Source organism: Ursus maritimus, unplaced genomic scaffold (genome assembly GCF_017311325.1).
Source record: "Ursus maritimus isolate PB19 unplaced genomic scaffold, ASM1731132v1 scaffold_13, whole genome shotgun sequence".
Classification (NCBI taxonomy): Eukaryota; Metazoa; Chordata; class Mammalia; order Carnivora; family Ursidae; genus Ursus; species Ursus maritimus.
Window position 1 is genome coordinate 55423051 of NW_024423675.1, and position 24846 is coordinate 55447896.

The window sequence follows — 24846 nt, forward strand, 5'->3', positions numbered from 1 at the left end:
TTTTAGTCATGAATAAAATAAAATCATTTAAGAATTAACTCTAAGAATTTAGTTTTCTGGTTTACAATTAGCAAATGCAAGAGACGAAAGGAGGAATTGGGTTCTTAGTTGATTTAGATATCTTGATGTAAGTAATTAGCTCAGAAAAAAGTAGGCTTCTTATTTAGTGAATACAATGAAGTTATACGTGGTAGTTTCAAGGTTGAAGAGTTTCCGTGTTCTAAGTGAAATTGCCTGAAGGCTTTGTAGCTAGACAATGAATCTGCGGGGGTAGAGTTAAGTGTTGGTTTTAAATTGTTTTAATAATTATCATTATGATTGCCTTTTCAAGGGATTGTATTAACTCAGATGTAAAGTGTTCCACATTTGTGACTTCATTTAAAACATATTTGAAGAGGTTTTGGTGTATGTGCAAGACGCTTAGCTATGAGTTTAACTTTTATTGGTAAATCTCGTGTGACCCGTCTTTCTGGAGAAGTTAAGCACGAAGCACACAAGTTCAGCCTGCTGTACCGGCAACGTGTATTTGTTTTTGAGAAATCTCGAGCTGTTTTTATGAGAGTATCAACTCTCCAAGGGAAACGACTCTACCACCAGCTGCCCCATGGGAGAGGACGTGTGGGACACCTGTGTCCTGCTGTTTGGGGGAGAAAGGGCTGCTGGGCGAGAAATTGGGGTAACCGACAGCCCTGGATTGAGAAGTGGAAAATCGAGAACAGCTGCCTTCCTCTCTATCGCTAACACGAATCCAAGCAATTCTGAAGGTATTTCCAAAACCCTAGAAGAGAAAACCTTGGTGGCTTGATTTAGAACCTTGAGTGGGAAGCACAGTAACTCTGTGCTTGGCACCAAGAGGCACAGGATAAATATTTGTTGAAAAATAAAAGAATGAGGCACCTGGCTGGCTCAGTGGGTAGAGCATGGGACTCTTGATCTCGGGGTTGTGTTTGAGTCCCACGTTGGGTGTAGAGATTACTTAAAACATAAAACCTTAAAAAAAAAGAGAGAGAGAAAAAAAGATGGACGAATGAAAGAAATGAACGTAGTGTTCTGAACAGCATACGCTCTATTACACTGAATGTTCTGAATAGTATATCCAAAAGGTTGGAACGTGTCATTGCTAGGGATAATAAAGAGCATAACTACTCTTCTTAACAGAGAGTAACTCCCCAGTTTACAAGTCAGATGGAAAAGGATTCTGTAGGTAGTCCAGAAACCAAAGGTGCTTGTGAATCTACAAAAGAGCCTTTTCTTCTTCTTTTTTTTTTAAGAGCCTGTTATTCTTCATATCTCCTCATCAGGGAGCTGTTTCAGGCAGATTAGGGAGTACTAGAATGTGCATGTTTCTTAAAATAAGATTTTGCTGGGGCGCCTGGCTGGCTCAGTTGCTGGAGCATGTGACTTTGATGTCAAGGTTGTGAGTTCGAGCCCCACATTGGGTGTGGAGATTACTTAAAATCTTTTTTTTTAAAAAAGAAGATTTTGCTTCAAAAAAAAAAAATCAGAATATGAGCATTTACATGGCCTGAAAAATAAACACAAAGCAAGCGATGCTAATCTAGGCAGACACTGGTGATGTCTTCCTCAGCATGTGGGTTGTATACTGTTGGCTTGAAATCCTTGACCTTGTAATATTTCTCTGAAAATTTGAAAGCTAGATGTGAAAAGCTTTGTTAAGAATTTCCCAGGAACTGAGTAAGTATAATCTCACAGAATGGGACACTTTGATAGTGTTTGTACTACTTACTGATACATTGTCATACGTGCTGACGTTAATCATTCTCAGATAGGCTTTAATAGCATTTTTAGCCCTTAACATCTTAGGTGAGGCCTAACTGCCACTTCTCACAGATATCCCGGAGAACAGAGAACACACTGGAAGCTTCCGACAGAAGGGGAGTGAAGTGTTGTACAGAGGCTCAGTGTGGGAAGAAGCCTTGCTCTTTTTTGCCTACCAGCTGTGAAATCTTGAGTACCTGATTTAATTAATTTCTCTGGGCCTACTTCCCTCCACTCCACTGGTAAAATGAGAATAATAGGATCTACCTCATAGAGTTGTTGTCAGGATTACATATGATTAGATATGCAAAGTGTTTTGAACAGTGCCTGGCACATAGTAAGTATTGACACGTTTCCTAAGTAGTAAAAAATTTAAGTTGAGATGGATGAAATGCTTAAAAATTATGAAAAACAACCATTTTGCTTAATATTGCTTAAGAAGCAGTATATTCCAGAGAAAGTGGCCTTTCTGTACTTCTTCAAATAAAAATGATAAACGTAGAAAAATTTTATGCTGGATAACCATATGCCATTATATTACACCCGCAATTAATTGGGCACAAAATATTCTACTACTGAACGAACTGTTTACATCAGCCCTCCACTAACTTGTACAAAATCTGCGCTTGGGCTATTTATCTGATATCTCGTGTCGATATTCCGAGTTTCTTCATTCTTCCAACTGTTTGCAAAAACTAAGGCACTTCGTTGCCACTTAAAACCGGGGCTAATTTTTCTTGCAGCCCCACCACCTTCATGCTTACGCGCCAAATAATCCAGCTAAAAATTTGATTTCGTTCGAATACGTGTTGGCTGCCTCCTGTATTCATGTAACAAGGATGCAAGAGTGTGAAGGATAGGCGTGCAAGCCACATAGGCCGGAATTATGTAAAGCCTTTCTCTATGGAGAACTCCCGATGGCAGATGAACACATCTCTGTGGTCCTGTCTCAGCATGGCGCGAGGGAGAAGTGGCCTGGACCTCCAGCATCACGCCCTCCAAGAGGGACAGGCACATTTCCAGTCACAGCCTCACTTCCCCGAATTCCCCAGGGAAGGAGGGCAGCCGGTGTTGCTGATGGCATCGCCTGACATCACTAGTTCCGGATGATAGGCGAGCGTGGGGCCGCCTGGCCCACCTCATCCGTGGCCTGACTGTATTAACCTCTCGGTTCCCAGCGCCTGCCACGTGAGGTGTCCTAATATGGTCAGACTCCGGAGAAGCCAAGGAGCGCGGGCCTTTCTCCTGGGGAGGAGGTAGGAGCCAACGCGGAGAGGATAACACAGTCCGAAGGAAAGCAACGGGGGCTTTGGGTTCGCTTGCTGGGCGAATGCGAAGTGCGCCGCGCTTGCCGCTCTGCCTCGGGTTATCAGTCATTTAATAATCCTCAGCAAATCCAGTCTCCCCGAGGGGGCTTCTGCCCTCCCCTTCCCTCCCTCAACCCCTGGTCGTCCCCCAGCTCGTGTACCCCTGTAGGAACGGGAAGCGTCCGGGGGTTGGGGCGGGCTGCCCGCCTGGACCCTGGCTGGAGGCTGGGGCCGCGCCTCTGGTCCTACAGCCTGGGGGGAGATGCTGCTGCAAGGCGTGTCTGGGGCTGTGCTCATGTGATGAAGCGAGGGAAAAACAAGGGGGAGGAGGAGGAGGCGGCAAAGAGGTGGCTTTTTTTTTTTTTTTTTTTTTCTTCTTTTAAGGAGTTTGCCGCGAGCGCGTCTCGTTCATTCGCAGGCTGGGCGCGTTCGGAGGAGGACGGCGGGAGAGGAAGGCGTTCTTGGGACCTCGCGGGCGCACGGCTTCTCGCTCTTCACGTTCCTACGACTTAAGGGGAGCTGTAACCGGGCGACGGGGCGCGGGAGAACCGCAGAAGAGCCATGGGTGCCGGGAGCTCCACGGAGCAGCGGAGCCCGGAGCAGCCGGAGGCGGGGAGCGCGACGCCGGCCGAGCCCGAGCCCAGCGGCGGCGGCGGCCTTGCGGCGGAGGCGGCGCCCAGCGCTCTGGGGGACCCGGCCATCGCTGCCGCGGACCCCGCCACCAAGGTAAGGGCGCGCCGGGCCACCTGCCCCGGGGACGGGGGTGGGGGGTGGTCCCTCTGATTTCCGCCTGCGAGAACTTCCCGGCCCGTCCAGCCCATCTGCAAACTCGGGAGCACGCACCCCTCTTCCTAGCTTTCCAGGGTCTCATGCGCCGGGGCGGGACCAGAGCAGCAGCGAGCGCGGCGGGCTTGCATCTTTGTCGTGGGTCTCCGGGGGCGGCGACTGCGCCATCCGCAGTAATAAAATCCGCCCCCCGCCCACCGCACTGTTCCGGTGGGAGCGACCCAGCCCGAAACGCCGGAGCTGCATGGGGGAGTTCGGGGGTGGGGTGGGAAGTGACCCATCCGCAGAGGGTCCTGCGCCCCACCCCGGCCCCTCTTTCTCCCAGATTCGGAAAGTCAGCTGTTGGGCCAGGACCTGTGTCGCAGCGTGGTGAAGCAGCTACCCGTGGGTTCTCCGCGTATGGTCTTTGGCACCGGCTGTGCCTGGAGAGACCCGGGTTTGGTACCCAGTCCTGCTGCGGCAGTGGCTCGAGCCGACACCGCCTTCCTGATGCAGAGAAAGCCTGGGGTGTAGCTCGCTCTGAGCCAAAGAAAACCTGGGTAGGCGCTGCACTTCCAAAAGCAATGACAGGTTTCGTAAACAAGGCAGCGTCCTCCGTTTCGCTCAGTTCATTGCCTGTGGACTCTTGTCAAGAGATAAACATAACTGGGGGGAATAGTTAGAAGTTCTCAAAGGATGCGGTCAGAGGCGTAAGCAAGGATTTCTTGCACTCATGTCTATGGAGACAGTGCTGAACCACCTAGAAATTTCGTATTTTATAGTCTTGAGTCTTCAGGGCTGAAATATTTACTCTTGGCTACTATAGCCGCCAAGACTGTGACTTGTTGGGATCATTGTATTTTAGATCTATTTTTCCAGCACGTGTGTTCATTCGCAAGGCGTCACCTAATCTGTTTTGCGATATCCTTATAGGAAGATGGTGGATGACTTATCATACTTAATATATTTTTTAAAAACCCCATGTTTTACATGGGGAGGGAAGATGGTGAATAACTTATCCTACTTAATGTTTTTTTTTAAAAGCCCCATATTTTACATGGGTTTACAACCCCGTGTTGTATCTGAGGATACAAAATGTAAGGACCTTTAGATGTTTACAGTGTGAAAAACACCCCTCCCCCCCAAATCTGGGTAAATTTCACAGAACGGTGACCTCATTGCCGTGACCTCTTTAGCTGTCCTAGTCTAGTTTGGGCTGAGAGACTGCTCTTAATTAGATTACTTCTAGTCTTTAACTTATAACTACTTGTAAAACCCATGGTCCCTAGAGCTGTGTATACTACCAAGTACAAACTGCTAGAATATCCAGTTTTCTAAGACAGTGCCTGAATGTTGGGCGTAAGGTGCAATCCCGCTGAGGTCTAAGTCACATTTTAATACTTACTGTGCGTCACTACTGCCAAAATGGCCACATAACCAGTATTTAGAATCCAGTAGTGAAAGTAGGTTTAAGGTGTAAAAGCTAAAAGCTTGCAATTGGGGACATTTTTTCTTGGTTTTTGTAACTTCAGGTCTTAACCGTTCATGCTGAAATAGGATACTTAATCCCTTCCTGGTAAACTTGAATTCGTTCATTTAAAAATATCTCTTCCATTCTCTTTTTGCCCTTCTTCCATAACCTTATCCTCCCTCTTTGCTAGTCGCCACCATCTTGAAACAGCCAAGCAACCTCCTTTAAAAAAAAAAATGACTTAAATAACATCTAGAATATCATTGAGCTTTTTGGCATACTGCCCAGTTATCAATTTGGAGACAAATCAATACACTTACATGTATCCTTGGAAAATGGTGTCGTTTTTCATTTCAACTAGCAAAATTTATTACACAGGTTTTCAAAAGTCCTTTTGAAAAGAACTCCCTAATTAAGAATGACTCAGCACATAGCTCTTGCCTCCCCTCTTTGCCCTGTGAAACTCCAGTGGCTGACCTCTGAGTAATCGCATCTGCCTTTCCTGTAGCACCACAGACCCTTCCCAGCAGTTCGCTGCACATTTGTGAGGTTAGTGACTCGACTAAGTGTATCGTGGTTCTGGATGCTCTGCGAGGGCAGGGACCATTTCTGTGTTTGCTCAGGTGTTCCCTCACGTGTGGCATGCTCCCTGGTTTTCACTGGACGCTGTCAAGTTGGGGACTGCCTTGGTCCATCTACTTTTTCTACAGTTTAACCTTTGCTCACGTCATTATGCTCTGCCTCGTGTATCAAATAGGGACTAAACCAAATAGGTCTGGTGATTAATAGACAAGTGAATATTTTGGCAAAAAAGTCTTTGATTTAGGGGCTCTCCAGAAATAAAGTGGCTTGTTCACATTGCAATTTCAAATTGTCTTTAATCTCAATGACAAAATAGTATAAATGCTGGTGACTCAAATGAGAGCACTTCATAGGTTAAATTAGTTATGGATTGCATCTTGAGCTTTCTTGACTGGGTGTGTGGACATTTGGGGGTTATACTAATATAGTCCCCCCTTCCCTGGTAGAATGCTATCACTAATTAATTAAAGGCTATTAACATATTTCCATCTAAATGATGTTTATATCAGATGCCTGCTGCCTGTTTAGTAATCCAGTTTACTTTCTCTTTTTTTTTTTTTGCTAATTTTCATTACCATTTACTGAGTAAGTACTTAGCCCTCAGAAGACATTATGCTAATTGAATATCACTTCTACAGATCAAATGGAGTGTAAAAAAAACTTGATCACTGAAGCCTAACGTTTAGGTGCACTGAGGCACAAGCCCTGGGTTTATCTGGTGTATTTCAATAAAATGGAAGGCATCTCATCTTCCGGTCTATCTTTTATAATTTTTTTTTTAAAGATTTTATTTATTTGACAGAGATAGAGACAGCCAGCGAGAGAGGGAACACAAGCAGGGGGAGTGGGAGAGGAAGAAGCAGGCTCCCAGCAGAGGAGCCCGATGTGGGGCTCGATCCCATAACGCCGGGATCACGCCCTGAGCCGAAGGCAGACGCTCAACTGCTGTGCCACCCAGGCGCCCCTATCTTTTATAATTTTTTATATGCCAATTCTGGGGGACAATGGTATCAATTACTTGCTAGGTTTACTTTTTTTTTTTCTTAAAGATTTTATTTATTTATCTGACAGAGAAAGAGGCAGCGAGAGCAGGAACACAAGCAGGGGCAGTGGTAGGAGGAGAAGCAGGCTTCCTGCGGAGCAGGGAGCCCTATGCGGGGCTTGATCCTGATCCCAGAACGCTGGGATCATGACCTGAGCCGAAGGCAGACGCTCAATGACTGACCCACCCAGGAGCCCCTGCTAGGTTTAATTTTGAGACTTGGCCATTTTGGCCACTGCAGGGGCAGGAATATTAGACTACACAAATGCAAGTAGTAAATAAAGCCTCCTATTCCCCAATCATCTGTTTTTAAAAGTTTGTCTTTGAAGAGTATGTTCACTCAGTTGGAATGACCAATGACAGATTTACTTAGAGTCTGGTAAATCTTGATTTCTTGAGCCAAGTTCCAAGTTAAGTCTGGACAATCATAATTCTATGAATTATTCTTTTTTGTATTTTCTGCTCAGTCAATGGGTTCAGAGCCGAAAATGGAGCAGTGGTCTGTTGTAACCGTGAGGCCAGTGTCCCTGGCAGGTGGGAAGATGGGGACTCTTTTTTTTTTTTTTTTCTGTCTTTCTGGTTATGGTTCCAAGAGCTCTTGGTTACAAGAGCTGTAAATCACCAAAACATAAGGATGTACTCAAATAGAAGAATCCGTCTTCTGATTGGTGGATGTAAGGGTGTCTTCGCCTTTTGTGCACTAAACCAATGGAGTTGGCCAGGTGCATTTCATAATTCTTGCCAGCCTGAGGCCTACCTCAGGCTTTCTCCCACTTGCCTTCGGTTAGCAAAATGGGAATGGAGGACGAAGATGACCTCACTGTGATTATGTCGCCAGTTTTATCATAAAAGGGTTTATTAGAGAATTATGTTTGTTAACAGAGTGGGGTCTTGTGTGTGTGGCTCCCTGTATTCCTGTGGATTCCCCCAGATTACAAGAGGTGCTACTTTCTGAGTAGAACACAGCCCAAACACTGGAGATGTGGGTGTGAAGATGAGCGTTTAGGATAGATAGCCTGTGGGGATTGCATTGCCGTCCCTTTAATCCGTTGCAGGTTATCCGTGCAGGTTAGCAGATGTGTGAGATCAGTGGAGATTTTCCCTTGAAATACCTGTGAGGAACAGGCCTCAAACACGGATCCTTTTGAATGTACTTTAGGTCGGCTGATCTCTGCCTTGAACACTTGAGAGCAGTTAGAATAAGGATCTTGCAGTTTGGTATTTTGTAGGATAATTAATAAAACAAATAACAGGTTTTGCTTTAAAAAGGCGTTATGAGGGGCGCCTGGGTGGCTCAGTCGTTAAGCGTCTGCCTTCGGCTCAGGACAGCTCAGGACGTGATCCCAGGGTCGTGGGATCGAGCCCCACATCGGGCTCCCTGCTCGCTAGTAGCCTCTTCCTCTCCCACTCCCCCTGCTTGTGTTCCCTCTCTTGCTGGCTATCTCTCTCCGTCAAATAAATAAATAAAATCTTTAAAAAATAAAAAAAATAAAAAGGCATTATGAGATTATTTCTTTTTCTCTATCAGCCTTAATGCTTTCAGTGTTACTGAATACCTCTGAACGGAAAATCAAGCTAAATCGTGCTCTCATCCTTGGCCTCTGTACTCTATACGCTATAGTCTGTTCATGAAGTGAGAGGTTAGAATTTATAGCACTGAGAAAAAGATATCAGTACTTTCATCACATGGGGAAAAAAGCCATACTAAATATCCTTGAACCCAATTCTTTATTCTCTTATAACCTGAAAAAATTATAACTTAGAATGCTTCATTTTAAAATAATGGAAAAATAGGAAAAAAGCTGTGTTTGGAAGAGAGAAGCACCATATATTATGTGAACTTCTTTAAATTTTCAAGGGGCACCTGGGTGCCTCAGTTGGTTAAGCATCTGCCTTCAGCTCAGGTCATGATCCCAGGGTCCTGGCGCCCTGCTAAGTGGGGAGTTTCCTTCTCCCTCTCCCTCTGCCTCCCCGCCAGCTTGTGCTCTCTCTCTCTCTCTCAAATAAATAAATAAAATCATTAAAAAATAAATTTTCAAAATCTACAATTATAATTGACTTGTCTATTTAGATTTTGGATGATTTTCTTGCAAATTAGCAACTTATTAGACATTCTACGGGTCGGGTTTTGTATGAGCATCCTCTTGTTTCCTACTCATTAGTACATCTAATAAAAGGATTTGGGGGAAGAGGTTAATAATCTGTAATTTCAATGATACATACCTTCGTATTTCTTATCTTGAATAATTAAGTTACTTAGAACTGACTATAATCAGACTTTCTTGAATCATAAAGTCTTCATAAGATCAAAAGTCCTTGTTTATTGTTGAAATTTTTGTTTAAAAGCATTGCATACCAGGATTTGTTTAATGTTTATTTTTATTTTTTTAAGGTTTTTTAATTTTATTTTTTATTTTATTTATTTATTTTTTAAGTAATCTCTATACTCAACACGGGGCTCAAATTCACAAGTCTAAGATCAAGAGAGTCACATGCTCTCTGGACTGAGTCATCTGGGTGCCCTTAATATTTTATTTTTCTAAAAATGTTAATGGTTGAGAACTTTGATTTGTAGAGCATGGTAAAAAGTAAATCTTCTATTACCTCTTCTTCCCCTGAGCATTCACTGTGGACAGTTTGAAGCCAGTGTTGGTGGTTTCTTGCATGTTCTTTCAAAACCCGATGCATATACAAATATATAAATAACAGTGCTAATTTTTTTTAAAGTAATCTACACAATGTGGGGCCCGAACTCAAGGCCTCGAGATCAAGAGTGGCGCACTCTGCAGAGCCAGCCAGGTGCCACGCCCCGTGTTTTACTTTTAACAAATAAAATCATATCACATACGTTCTGCTACTTTAGGTTTGGAATATCTTTTCATATCAGGACGTAAATACTTACCCCCATTGTTATTAATGGCTACATACATTTTCCCTTTATGGGTTGAAGTGCAATAAAAGTTTAACCAATCCCCTGTGTTTACATTGACATTTTCCTGGTCTTGTGCTGAATTAAATTAACACAGGGAATATTCGAGCTCAGATGTCTTTGTATGTGTGCAAACGTGTCTCCGGGATAGAGTTCTGCAAGTGGAATTGCTTGCTCAAAGCATCTATATGCATTTAAAAAATTTTAAATTTAAAAAAGATTTTATTCATTTTAGAGAGCATGACTGGGGTTGGGGGGGGGGTTGGATCCCACGACCCCGAGACCACAACCTGAGCCGAAGGCAGCCGCATAACCATCAGAGCCACCCAGGTGCCCTTGCATTTAAAATTTTGATAGCCCTTGATAAATTTGCTTTCCAGAGAGATTCTGTGTCAGTTCAGGTCCCCACTCGGAGATCACTAGTTTTTGGATGGTTTGCCTCAGTGCAGAGCAGATTTTCTAATATTTGCCATTCTGCACCGAAGTTGGCACTTCCGTTTCCTCAGTGCATTTTTAATTATGTATATTGGCCATATGCTCTGCTTCCGTGTACCACCCGATCATGAACTGGACTGGCTTCCAGAACATTAAAGGCTATGGCTTATTTTACTGTTAATTTTTAAAGACCCCCCCCAAAAGTTACTCATCATAGGGAAAACGCAAGTTTAAGAATAAAAAGGTGGCTCAGGTAATGCTTGCATTTACTTGTTCCTTCCCAAATTCATAAACAGTCTTAATTTTATTTGCTTGGACAATGACCTACTTCCTTTAGCAATCAATTCTAAAGTTTCTCCTCTGGGAACAATCTAAAATCTTGCAGTTGCCAGAAATTTCTTCATACTTCTGATCCATGAAATGTTGGAACCTGGGATGGGGACTGGGACTGGGGGCAGCGGAATTCCACTCTTGGGAAAACAATAGGCTGAAGGCCCTCCCCTGGGTTCTGTTCTCATTCTCTTGACAAACCACAGCCTGGCTCTGTTAGCTGGAATAAATGTGCTTTCGTGAAAAAAGTAGGTGCGCAAAGCACAGAGACAACAAGATCTTTCCCAGACCATGTTAGGCTTCTCTCTCTCTCTCTCTCTCTCTCTTTTTTTTTTTAAGATTTTTTATTTATTTTTTTGAGGGAGAGAGAGAGCGTGCGCGCGCGAGCAAGCAGGCACGAGTGGGGGCGGGTGAGGGGCAGAGGGAGAAGCAGACTCCCCGCCGAGCAGGGAGCCCAGTGGGACTCGATGCCAGGACCCCGGGATCATGACCTGAGCTGAAGGCAGACTTAACCGACTGAGCCACCCAGGCACTCAGGCTTCTCTTAATCCAGGTATTCATGCAAGTTCAAAGATTTCTGTCTTCCATGCAGTTTGTGATGTTCAAGAAAAGTGGGCTGGGGGTGGGGAGAACCCCGTGGTTTCATTCTGCCTAACCTTAATCCCAGTTTTAGTAAAATGTCAATTTTATGTGTGATTTGTAAATGAAATAAGCTGAAACTTAGGAAGGGAAGATGACTGCCACTCACTGGCGGATATTCTATGTGTTACGTGCACACATTGCAAGCTGCAAACTGCAAACCTGGTAGTCCTGTTGAATCACCTGGGAGCTTGTCAGAGACACCGTCTTGGATGCAGTGAATCAGAATCCCAGGCGATGGAAGGATCAGATGCTCTGTAGCCTTAGTGCTCATCGGGTATTTCTGATCTGCCTGGCATGGCTACCATTGCCCTAAAGAAGGGGTACAGGATATAGGAGGCAATGGAGGGCCAGGGAGAGGGGTTCCAGGCCGCGATGACAGTGTAGATTGACTGTGGGTGGAGCCTGTGTGGGTGGGAGGGAGAGTTTCGGATGATGTTGGAAGGGTAGGTACTCCCCACCACATTTTCTGGAAAAAATCAAGGGAAATATTTCTCCTACATAATTTCATCCTTTTATTCTACTGCATTGAAAACAAGTCTGCCGCCAGTAGAGGCTTTTCTAAATGGAATGTGCTATTCAGGATAAATAGATGTTGAATTCAATGCGATTATCCTTTCTGAGCGAGAAGGAGCTACTTGTCAATGTTCATTTTCATTTCCACCTGATGCCTCTTAAACCTCTTCCCTCATTTATCAATTTACAGCTTCCCCAGTGCTGGCTAAGTAGTGAGAAGCTGAGGCCTCAGTTCATGGTTATTGGGCTGGTCCAAAAATCCTTGAAGAAGTATTAAAACCTAACCAAGTCGTCGAAGATCAGAGTAGGGTTCTGGCTTTGTCCATCATGTATTTACTACTCAGCCTTGATTGCGTAAGGATTTCTTTTCTTTTAAAGATTTTCTTTGAGAGAGCACAAGCAGGGTAAGGAGCGGAGAGGGAGAAGCAGACTCCTTGCTGAGCAGGAAGCAGTAGCCAGGCTCCATCCCAAGACTCTGGAATCGTGACCTGAGCTGAAGGCAGACGCTTAACAGACCGAGCCACCCACCTGCCCTGACATTTCTTTATTAGCTGCTCTACTGTATAGTAGAGCACTGTGCCAGGAACTGGGGCTACAGAGAGTGAACCCCAAGATCTCAGGACTAAGAAAGTCACAAGCCTTCCTTTCCATGTAGTTAGCTCCTGAATCTGCGAGAAATGAATTGTTTTGTGTCTGGAGGGAGAGATCCAAATGCATTTTCCATACTGGTTACCTACTGTTTCCAGTAGTATTGATTCAGTAAGTCCCTCCTGTTTAAAACTCGTTTTCGCCCATATGCATAAATCTGTTTGGTTTTTCTCTTTACTTTAAAAAAATTCCCTGCTGTGTTTATTTGTATAGTAAATTAAAAGCGTTAAGGGAGTGGCGAAAATGTCATCAGTTATAACCCGAAGCCTGTGGCTTAGAGTACTTTTCTGTTCTGCAGCTCAGGTGTTAACCTATAGAGGCTTCTTTAGGGCAGCAGGCTTGAGCCGTGGAAACTTGATCAAGGCCGAAGGGCCCAGGGCCACCACCTGGCTGAATACAGATGGGCCCACCAGGCGACCCACCTCAAAGTAGTCAGAGGCCCTCACTGACCAGTGGGCTACTTACACGTAGGCACAGTTACCATAAAAGGGAAAATTCCATACGTCCCCATACCGTCTCACCTCCCCGCTTTAAATACGGCCCCCACCCACTGCCTCCTGGCAGACAGCCCCTCCTGTACTCTCCTGCCCACTGCGCCCTTGCCGCGTATTCCTTTGTGGATCTCCTTTGTTCTGCCTTGGGTGAAGCCCGATCCACTGGCTTCCACCTGATCGTTGCCCCACATTTGGGGGCCCCATCCAATCGAGACACCAGAGACGCCGCATTACCCTGGTCTGCCATGGCTATGGTAAGTTTATACATCCGTAAATATAAAAAAGTCAGTGGGAAGCAGATGTTATCTTCTAAACTTAATTTTTCTTGGTATGTAATAACATGCATTAAAATTGGTCAAGTGTTCTGGGGTGCCTGGGTGGCTCATTTGGTTAAGTGTCTGCCATGATCTGTCATGATCCCTGGGGTCCTAGATCGAGTCCCATGTCAGGCTCCCTGCTCGGCAAGGAGTCTGCTTCTCCCTCTGCCTCTGCCCCTACCTCCGGCTCGTGCTCTCTCTCTTAAATAAAATCTAAAGATTTTAATTATTTGAGAGGGTGGGGAACACGCAAGAGTGCACAAGCAGGAGGGAGAAGCAGGCTGCCCATTGAGCAAGGAGCCTGATTTCTGGGATGTGAAGGCTTAAAATAAATAAAATACAGAGTACCTCTGACAGGCAAGAACATTCCCCTCATGGCGTACGTTGCAATTAATTGTGAATTGCTATGTCACTGAACCATGCTGAACAATGATCTATGCTGCAGAGAGTATCTTGGGAAGGGAAAACATGACTCTTGGAGTAACAACTTGGGACTTTCGAGAAAGGAGTTTGCAGCCGACTTGACAGGTAATGACAGAGGGCTCCCGTGAGAGCCATACAATTTCTCTAACAGGGGTTGCTGTCTTGAGTAGAGACCGCCAGCATGGACTGCAGTCCAGGATCAAGGGTGTGGGAGGCATAGGGACCCGTCACATATCACAGGATAGGTAAGAGGTGATACCGTGGAAGGAACTTGGCCATGGAGAAGGTGAAAACGAAAGTGATTATTCATAGAAAACTAGGTAGAACAGATGCCAATGGACTGAACTGGCCGTTAGACCCACTGTGTCGTCCTACAGCAGTCTCACCCCAGCATGGCAGGTCCTCCTAAAATGACAGTGCCTGATGGTTGGCTTAGATTCCTTCCATTTGTAGGCAAGGAATCTAGGTAACTTGGGGAATGTTTACCTTTCCTTTCAAAGAAGACATTTCTTTGTCATGTTTTCCTATCTCCACTGCCTGCCCTCTGGTTTGTTGTTCAGAGGACGAGTTATGGTTTGCTATTCTTCACGTCTAAGCATATGATTTCTTACTAAATTGAGCCATTACAGGCTCTGGGCCTGTCTGCCGCAAGGATCAATTTTCTATCGTCACTTCCTCATACTGACCATTTTTATTTAAGACTTTTTTTTTTTTAAGACCCATTTTGTTGCACCCTTGATAGTTTTCCTTACTCTATACAATACATAACTGTTGTGGAGTGTAGAACAAGATTGTTGATGTATTTTATGGTTTCTAATCTTTGTTTACATTTTCAGTGCTGGGTGATAATTTTTCACTAAGTTAGCAAACTGTAGAATGCCTCTTAAGAAACTTTGGTTTGAAGTTATCCTTCATTTGGGTATTTATGTAAAACAGTCTTACTCCATACCCATAACAAATCACAGGCTGTGCAAAGTTCAACCTTAGATGTGGTCTGCCGACGTTGAATTTACAGTCGATACACAATGCAGTACAAGGGAGGAGGGGTAGAGATAGGCTTGTTATCTGTAGGCCATTGCTAAGAGTTAGCCAGCCTCTCTCTGAATTTTTCTTATTTGAGAAATGACACATTTAACAAGTATTTAGACGTAAGTTTTTTTTTTTGTTTTTTTTCTTTTTAGTTTTTATTTAAATTCCAGTCAAGTGAAAATACAGTGTAATATTAGTTTCAGGTGTACAGTCTAGTGATTCGACACTTAGACATGAGTTTCTGACTCCTGCAGTGTTAATCTAAATATTTAAATGGAAATTTTTGTTTTTTGGCTCTGCTTTATATGAAGAAAGTTATTGAAAAGTGGTGGAAAATGTCACCACTAATGTTTACTAAATCAGTCTTGATTATTACCATCTTTTTTCCAATCCTGACGAAAGTTAGTGTATAAAACTTAAACAAAAAGTAGTTGACAGTCATGGGGGCAAAACCCCAGTTGGTTTGGTTTTTTATCTGATGTTTTTCTTTGTGAAGCCTTCAAGAGTTTCAGTTAACTTTAAACTCAGTTTGTTGGTAGTTTTAGAGCTGGCTCCTGTTTACAATATAGAAAGTTGGTTTTGCTTTGTTTAAAACGAAGGTTGGTTATTCTTTTGATACTAATTAAAGACATACTAAGGTCTTTTGAACGCTCAAAAGGTTTTTGTCCTCTATGCAGAGTCTGTGGTGACCGAAGAGGACCTACAATGTTATCTAGAAAGAAAGATTTCAAGTCACTTCTGGAACTGTGCCTGATAAACAGTCCTCCAGGACAGGGAAGAATGCAAAGAATGCTTAAGTATTCAGGGAACTAGGTCATGGTTGAAAGTATTACATTTGTCAGAGTTTCTCAAGCAGTCCCTATGATCCTTGGGTCCCTGCTTATCCCTTACCCAGGGTGCTTTAGTCTTAGGCAAATTAGGTGGCTGAATTCACTTCTCAGCCTCTAGAAGGGCTGAGCTCGGAGTAGCAGATCCCCCACGCTCCTCTGCACCAGAAAGACGGCGTTAAGGCTCTGGTTTAGTGATGAGAAAAATCAGATGTGATAAGTGGTTTGATTTCCCCCCACACACACTTAATTGCATGATCTCAGACTAAAGATTATTTAGAGTATGTAGGCAAGTGATAATAGACTGTAAGTGTATTTAGGAAGAAGAGGAAAATCTGAGCATTCCTTTTAAGTGAACTGGGGGTCTTTCTTCCTTCCTTCCTTCCTCCCTTCCTTCCTTCCTTCCTTCCTTCCTTCCTTCCTTCCTTCCTTCCTTCCTTCCTTTCTTTCTTTCTTTCTTTCTTTCTTTTTTTAAGATTTTATTTGTTAGGGTGAGAGTAAGAGAGGGAGAGAGCCAGGTAGAGGGAGAAGCAGGCTCCCTGCTGAGCAGGGACCCCAGTGCATGCGGGACTTAATCCCAAGATCCTGGGATCATGACCACAGCCGATTAACCAAATAAGCCAGCCAGGCCTCCCGAACTGGGGGTCTCTCTTGGTTCCCAGTATTAAGCACTGCAGGGGACCAGCTGAGTTTCCCATAACTACATGTGACCACAGTGCCCACAGTTTGCTATGGACTTCAGCTCGTAAAAGCCGTATTTTGCCCTGAATTGTATCTGAGTATTGGGCAAGAGTCATGAACATGACAGGTCCTAAAGGCAAGAGAGCGTGCGTAGTTAGGTATCACGGAAGGTGACATACAGTTTGCTATGGAGAATATCCCCTGAAAATTCAGATCCTCACAGTCTTTTTTTTTTTTTTTAAAGATTTTATTTATTTATTTGACGGACAGGCAGCGAGAGAGGGAACACAAGCAGGGGAAGTCTGAGAGGAAGAAGCAGGCCTCCTGCTGAGTAGGGAGCCCGATGCGGGGCTCGATCTCAGAACGCTGGGATCATGACCTGAGCCAAAAGCAGACGCTTAACGACTAAGCCATCTAGGCGACTAAGCCATCCAGGCGCCCCAGATCCCCACACTCTTAACACCAAATGTGACGGTATTAGAGGGTGGGGCCTTTGGGAGGTGATAGGTTGTGAAATCAGAGCCCTCATCATAGGACTAGTTACCTAACAAGAAGAGACAGCAGACAGCTTGCTTTCTCCCTGCCATGTGAGGATGCAGTGAGAAGACAGCCTTCCGCAAACGTGGAAGACAGACCTCACCAGGACCCGATCAGCCCGCACGTTCATCGTGGACTCCCCACCCCTAGAACTGAGGAATACCTGTGTGGTGTCTAAGCTACGGTAATCTGTCATAGCAGCCTGGACTCAGGTAGAGGAAATGGAATTTATGGTGAACCGTTGGAAAAATGGAGATGCTTGAGAGGAGGCAAGAAAATTGAAAAATAGTGAAACAATAAAAATAGAAAAGTGATAAAATGAGGCAAGAGGGAACCTTGTCATATTGCGAGAAATAGAGAGAAAAACGGCCTAGGAAAAGTTGGGTGATTGATTCTTTCTTAACTACAGGACTTCGAAGAATCTTTCCTATGTGGCATCTTTAGCCAAATGCAATTGAAGAATGCTGGGCTAGAGAATAGAGCATAGCTGGAAGCGCGATTGAGGGGTCTGGAGAGGTAGCGTGTGGCTCTGCTGTGGAGAACATTGAATTCTAGGAGTGACTTCTGCATTTATTGTGATTGGCAAGATGAAGCCATAATTATTGGGATCCAAATCTACATCTGTTGGCATGTAGGCGGGGACTGAAAATAACTTTGTTTCTAATCCGAGACTGAGAGAATAATTCTAAAATACTAGGGAAATTTGTACTTTTTGGTGGGGGCACGGGAAGATTGGGTTTTCATTTCATTCATATAAAAATGATTGTATTTTTTATATTTAATTTTTAAATTAACTGCATGTAGAGAGATGCCTCTGTGGTTAAAATGGAAAACTAGGGAATGTGTCCCAGCTTTTAAATGTACTTTATTTGGGAAATGCCTCAGATTATCCTGAGTTGAAATATTTCATGTTTTCATATCCTTACTAAATGACGTCTAGATTTGTAAGTATATTTTGGTGGGGGAGGGCAGAGAAGTAGAAAGTTGGTGCAACAATAAGGATCATTAAAATTTGGGGGGTTGAGGACAGTTTGGATTAATTCCATTGTTAGATAAACCAGATAATCTCATCAGATTGAGATGATAGTCAGGCTCTAGTGAGTCTAATAACTGTTTATAGACTCAATATTTATAGCACTTAATTGCACGTAGAGCTAAACATCCTTGCACGAGCCACGTTATGCCTTCATATTTTCCTTTAACCATATTTTCTGGAGCCAAAGACAATTGGTCTACTGTGGAGTTAAATGCTGTCAATTATTGTGTTCCTCAAACCTTTTCCAGCTCCTGCGGTGAATACTGGAGGTATTGTAACTGTACGTGAACTTGAACGAAGATCAGGGGAAGGTCAAAATAGAGCCTTCTTGAATGGAATTGCAAATTCTTCCTCTGGCAAATAAGAGTAAAGAGAAATGTCACCCGTTTGTTGCTTTTTATGGTCACGAGGAGGAAAAATCCTCAAAGCTTATGATTCCTTTGCTATGAGCTGATCAGCTGGCTTGCTTCTTTGGGCTTTGGCTAAGAAGTTGAGAAGGACACTGATTTATTTTTTTCTTGAGTCTGATCAAAGCAAATCAAAGCAAATAACTGTATTTGGGATTGTAACAAAGCTAAATTTTAAATAAGTTGCTTCTTTTAAAACCTGAAAGTCAACGTAGGGCTGTTCTTGTAAGATTGTTTTAGGCCGGAACAAGCAGGAGGAATTCAACCGAGGCATAAGGTACTGATTCCCTCTTCTTAGTAAGCATTTGATATTACTGTGCTTATTTTTATTTATTTAGTTAGAGTGAGATAGTGCATGAAGGGGTGGGGCAGAGGGAGAGTGAAAGAGGATCCCAAGCAGGCTCCACACCCAGCGTGGAGCCGGATGTGGGGCTTGATCTCGTGACCCTGAGATCATGACTTGAGCTGAAGTCAAGAGTGGGAGCTTAAGGCACTGAGCCACCCAGGCGCCCCTACTGTGTCTGAGTTAGTGGGTACATAGTGTATTGATTGAACATGCCCACTTTCTGACCCTTTTCCTCAGCGTAACCTTTGTGCTTAATCTTCCACAAAAGACTTCACGATGTCAGTGGAAGAAGTGGGACTGCACCATTTAGTGCGCTCTGCTCACGTCTGAGGTCTGCTGACTCAGTTGCGCGCCGTGGGTTTGTGTTGACTTCACGGTTGAAACCCGTATAGAGAATGAAGTAATGATACGCATAAACCGTAAGGGTCAAGTACATACAGAAATAGGAAAACTCCTCCTCTCAGTGACTGTCCTCTCACCAGTGCTGGCTGGTTTTGAGGACCCATTAGGTACCAGGCAGTTTTGGGGGGCACTTCTACATACTTTCCTTATTTTACCAAGAGCTCGTAGCTTCTGTGTGGTAAATGGTGTCCTCCCCATTTTAAAGCTGAGCCAGCAAAGAGAGAGTTGAAGTAGGAAGTGGAGCTTTTGGTTCAGTAGGTCTTGGGTTCAGCACTAGAGGTCTCCCTGTGGTGTGCTCAGCCCCCAGTCGTGGGGTGGGTGGGCACGGGACCACGGCAGCGTGCAGTGGGTCTTGGCTATGATGCCAAAAAGATGTCTCTTCTTACTTTGTGATACCTCTTACCAGACAGCTCCTACGATACCCATGCCCTCTGTTTCTGTAGGTGTTTTAGAATATATTCCTATATTTGTAAATGGCAAACAATTCGTTTTTATTAGCCAGCCTCATTTCCAGTGACCTCACCAGTCTCCTATGCCATCATGGCCTGCATTAGCTGGTGCCGGGCTGCACGAGCCACTGGGTTTTGGAGGCAGGTCATATACAGCCTAAATAAGAATCGAGACCACTTATTTTTCTTTTTAATTAGTTGTACCTGAATGCCAGGCCCGTGTAATCACCCTCTTTTCCCTTCCTGTTTTGCTCTGCCCTCCTGACATCCCAGTTCATCATCTGTCCTCCTACTGTACCCTGTCGAACTCCATTCCGTGCTAAGCACATTTCCTCCCTTAGGACCATCCCCCAGCTGATTTGCCCTCTTTGATCAGAGCATTGTCCTTATGAGATTTTGTTCTCTCCCAGGGTTTTAACACTGAATTATGTCCACCAGGTTTGTCTCACGTACACATCTGTGTATTAGACAAGTCAGCCTCAAGAGTAGCACTCCTTCTGTCCCTTTTGCCCGCCTCCATCCCATAAAGGGTAACTCTCTTGGTATCTTCACCATCTTGGAGAATGATATCCCTGTCTTACTCTTGCTCTTCCTGTCATTTATCAATGTCTGGGCTGCCATGAATTCTGTTGGTTCTGTTTCTGCTTCCTTGGATCATTGCTTTATTCCCCAATTTTAATTACCCTATGCAGTCTATGCAACATTCATCCAGACTGTGTCTTCGTACCGGTCTGCTGCTCTTACCACTCAGGTCCTGAGTGGGTAGGAACAACCACTGTGTTCTGCAAAGGCAAACAAGGTGGAAATGAGGTTGTGGGAAAACAGTTTCTAAAAGTTGAAAAAGACCCACTGGTCTTCCTGCTCCTAGCCGTTTTTCTCTATATACAATTGCTTTTTAGATGGTGACGGTTATAAAGTGGACGTACCGTAGACCCCTGTGTTGGGAGAGGCCCTCTGCTTGCAGGTGTATAGAACTCTCCAGATTTTTCTTTGCTTCCAGTCACGCACCGGGGATTCCCTTATTCTTCATTTCTGAGTTGCGTCTTGAGCATTGAGAGAAGACAAAAACCAGTGGTTTATTAAATGTTTTCTTTTTATCTTTTATACATTTTTCTTCCTTTCCGTCCATGAGTGTGGTAATAAGGGGACGTTCTCTTCATTGCATGTTTAATTTTAAGTGCTTTTCCGTGGAGTACAGTAGCATGGCCTCAGAAATGTCTACACGACTGAAGTTAATTTCCTACCACCTTGGGCAACCTGGATGTAGACTTTGGAACTTGATCACATTTGTATGGAAACATAATTGTAGTTTGGGCTATAAATTTATTTCATTATTGGGTCAGCGTTTATTTTGGGAATTCTGTTTGAAGCAGAAATAGGGCCAGTTGACATAAAGGTTCAAACATTTGATTTATTGGTATTTTAATTTTCAACAAATAGTGTCTGGTATGAATTTAGAAAGTCTTTGTTTTCCTTCTCCCCACCTCCAATAAGAAAATACCTAAAGCCTCTATGATTTTTATTACAAGCGGTAGGCTTAGCATGGGAGGGATCTTAGTGAAGCCGTTGTGTATCAGGACTGTTTCACAGGTGAATACTGCCTCAAAGGGCATGCCCAGTCCCTCCCTCCCTCTTTCTAAAGCTGAAGAGCCATTCCACAATGAATGCCTGCCACGTCTAAGGTTTGGACAAGTTTTCTGGGTCTCAGCTTCCTTATACTTCAGAGTTTAAGCCCATCTTCTTTGCCTGCAAACCAAAAACAGTTTACTACCCAAAGTTCTCAGCCTTTAGATTTATTTCTTATATGTATAAAAAAGTGCTGCTTTGACTTCCAGAGTCTTTTCTTCTCTTAAACTTAAATTCTCTCTGACTCAAATGCTGCTCTCTGAGAGTCTGGTAATCTAAAGGCCGAAGTACCACTTCTTGAACTAGTAGCTTTGGACTTTTTCTAACTCAGAACTTGTATAGGGGCGCCTGGGTGGCACAGCGGTTAGTCTGCCTTCGGCTCAGGGTGTGATCCCGGCGTTACGGGATCGAGCCCCACATCAGGCTCCTCCGCTATGAGCCTGCTTCTTCCTCTCCCACTCCCCCTGCTTGTGTTCCCTCTCTCGCTGGCTGTCTCTATCTCTGTCAAATAAATAAATAAAATCTTAAAAAAAAAAAAAAAAGAACTTGTATAGATAGAGCCTTGCCAGCTGGTCTTTGAGGCATCCATTCAAAACATACTAAATTCCTTCTGTTGGTGTTTTTTCAGTCATTGCTAGTCCCCAGGATCTCCTGAGATCCGGTGTTCACTGGCTTGGCTTCCATTACATCTGTGTGCTATTGAATTCTGAAACTATCCATCTCCACCTGGGACACCTCTATCCGTTGTCTTTTTATCTCTTCAGTCTGAGCCCACCCACCTCAAATCTACCTACTGTTCTCTTCTTCCATGTTGATGGCAGTTTCCAGGTTGGGTAGGCGGAGAGAAGACCTCTGTGAAGAGAGCTAGTGGGATGTCGAAGGGATGGAATGAAAGAGAGGAAAGGGAGGGAGAACATCCTTACACAGAGACAGAAAGCAGGAGCAGCGCGTGGTCCTGAAAGGAGTTTTGAATCACCTGCCGACAGGCCTTGAGGACCAGAGGCAAAGCCTGTTAGCTCAGAAATGTTGTATGTTTCAAGCAATTTATTAGCTTTGCTTGCTAATATTTTAAGAGACTAAGATCTGTATTTAATGCAAAATCATAGATGGTTGTTCATTTGTCAGTAAATTCTGTATCAAGATAGTATACACAAGTGCATGTTAAAGATATATTTTTAGATACTATAAATGTGTATGTAATATTTCTGGTTAAAAAATGAATTTAGCCGGGGCGCCTGGATGGCTCAGTCGGTTAAGCAGCCATCTCTTGATTTCAGCTCTGGTCACGATCTTGGGGTCATTAGATCAGGCTCTTTGCTCAGCGGGGAGTCCGCTTGGGATTCTCTGTCTCCCTTTTCCTCTGTCCCCGCCCCCCCCACCAAACGCATGTTCTCTCTCTTTCTCTCTCTCAGATACATCTTTCAAAAAAATGAATTTAGCTTAAAAAATCTCATTTAGCTTAAAAAATTCATTTACAGAAAATGACATACTGAAGCTTAAATCTGGGAAATAGAATTTGTCTAAAACTTAGGTTTTAGGGACGAAATTTACAGATGTAAATTAAAGCATTCTTCTTGCAAAATCGTTAATTAAGAAAAATTCAGGCAATATGCAGTTCTCCCATTTAAAGTCTGCAGTTCGATGGTTTTCAGTAATTAAAAAAAATCTTAATTGAAAAATTATTATCGAACAACTGGAAGCAGATGGTACTTGTTAACTGATCTGATATGGGTGCTTGTGTCTGCTTAAATCTTTTCCTTCATTGGAATCCAGCCGGCCCCTTCTAAATTTTTTGAAAATCAAAGTCTAAGAAGGGAACTCCTATTGCTGTTTGAACTTAGTCACTGTAGGGGTTTCCATTAAATCACTTAGCAAGAGTAACTTCCATCCAGTAGATTTGAAATACAACAGAAGAAAACAAACTTGAGAAATTATAGCTGAAGAAAATAAATTTGATTGTATTAAGGAGAAAGGATAATAATGCTTATGAAAAATCAAACAATACATACATAGGTATATAAAAGCCAAATCTTTTTCCTTACCCTTCCATCCCCCCATCCTTCTCTCTCATCAGAAGGAATACAGTTAACAGTGGTTATAGTATCCTCTTCGGCTAGAATGGATTACTCAGCAGGTGTGAAAAAAATTAGTGATCTCTAGGAGTCAGGTTGGGTTCATTGAAAATAAACCCAATAACCAAATTTATTTAATTTGTTGTTGTTCTTCTTCCTTCCTTGGTCTTTTGTTGTTTAGGTTTCTGTACTATAGGGTTTTTGAGAATGAACCGTTAAGTGTTCCTGGATTTCACCAGAGATTTGACAAAATTGAATGATTCAGCAACTCTCCTTAAATGTAGGCCCGTCAGACGTATAGTTGAAGAAACGTAATTGACGGCTCATCCTAGTAAGAGGTGCCGGCTCCCGAACTCTCCTGGACCTTGCCAGCGTTATTTTATCAACTTGCATAAGAAGTGAAGGCAGATGTCTCATTGACAAATGATTGAAAAGTTGAATACAAAGCAAATGCTGCATTATGTCTTTTTTAAATGTTGGCGTGGTGACAGTGTTGGGATAAAGAGGAAGGACAGTGTAGCTCTCTGCACCAGAGCAGACAGGAAGCACACAGGACAGAGGAAGGTACTGGGTCTGTATAGGGACAGGGACATTGAAGTGCGTCTAATAGAACAGAAGAGAAACACCCTGAAACGCATTGGTTCTTGTGCTTTTGAAAAATCACATTATAAAGCAATTTGGCGATGCATTGGACCGTATTAAGTGTACACATCCTTCGTTCCAGCATTTCAAATTCTGGAAATTCTACAAGTAAATGATACAAGAAAGGAAAGCTATGCCATGTGATATTTATTACAGTATTTATCACTGTCTTGTTTAAGATACTGAAAGATCAGTGAAGTGAATTCTGGGTAGTGCGTATCCAGGTCCTTGTCATTAAAGGACATGTGAGAGGAATTGGTGGCGTGTTGGGCAAATGTATGGTTTCAGAATGGGGGAAATGTGCAGAACCGTACTCCAGAACAGCGATTCTCTCTCTCTCTGGTCTATGTATGTGGCTAAAAGTTAAGGAATTCACGAAAATGAAGAGGTGTTAGAATGACAGTGTTTTAGATAATTTCTTCAGTGTTTTTCAATTTTAAGATTGTTGAAAACCCAGCCGATCCACATGGGAGGGAATTGAGGATGAAAGGATCTCACTTACAAGCAGGAGGGAAGTAAAGAGCTGGGGGTTTTAATCGAGTTTATGTTGATGATAGATATAGTGAGGGACAGTGACTAGTACACAGCGGTTCAAATACGCTCTTACACTGTGTGAATAAATTACGCACTGTGGTTTGCACTGGTCCATGTGGAGTACTGTCCTTAGGACAGAGCCACGTGCGAATACCAGATATTGCTACATTAAAGTCAGGAGTGTAATTTTCAGGTCTTGAGAAACGGTCACCCTGCGAGAGTCCATAAAATGCCAAACTCTGGTGACAGAATGTGGGTTTGAGGAGGGTTGTTTGGAAGAGGGTGGTCTTCAAAGGGTCAGCCCTATTGCCTATGCAAATTTTACAAGGTCAGTTATAGAGGTAAAGAACAAAGGACCAGATTTTGTGTCGATAGCTGTGGTTTACGATATTTGATTCCTGTGAACATGGCCTGTTAAATTTCTAGAAGGCAGCTGTAGAAAGACACCGTAGTTAACTTTCAAAGGTTGGCAGAGTATCACTGTTAATTAGGGAGGCTTTTCATAGGCCCAAGTAATCACAGGAACTTAGAGTGTGAAAGGTTCCATGGAAGGTGTAGGATGTGGTTTCTTTTTAGTAGCG

General features: G+C 43.5%; 1 protein-coding gene across 1 annotated transcript in view; it reads left to right on the forward strand.

The window, feature by feature from the left end:
- The first annotated feature begins 3485 nt into the window (after positions 1-3485).
- The window catches only part of AKAP12 (A-kinase anchoring protein 12), a 94943-nt gene continuing 73582 nt past the window's right edge, over positions 3486-24846 (forward strand). The window contains exon 1 of the mRNA XM_040627961.1: positions 3486-3812. Within this exon, the coding sequence (XP_040483895.1) occupies positions 3648-3812 (165 nt within the window). The 5' untranslated portion in view covers positions 3486-3647. The remainder of the gene's footprint in view (positions 3813-24846) is intronic.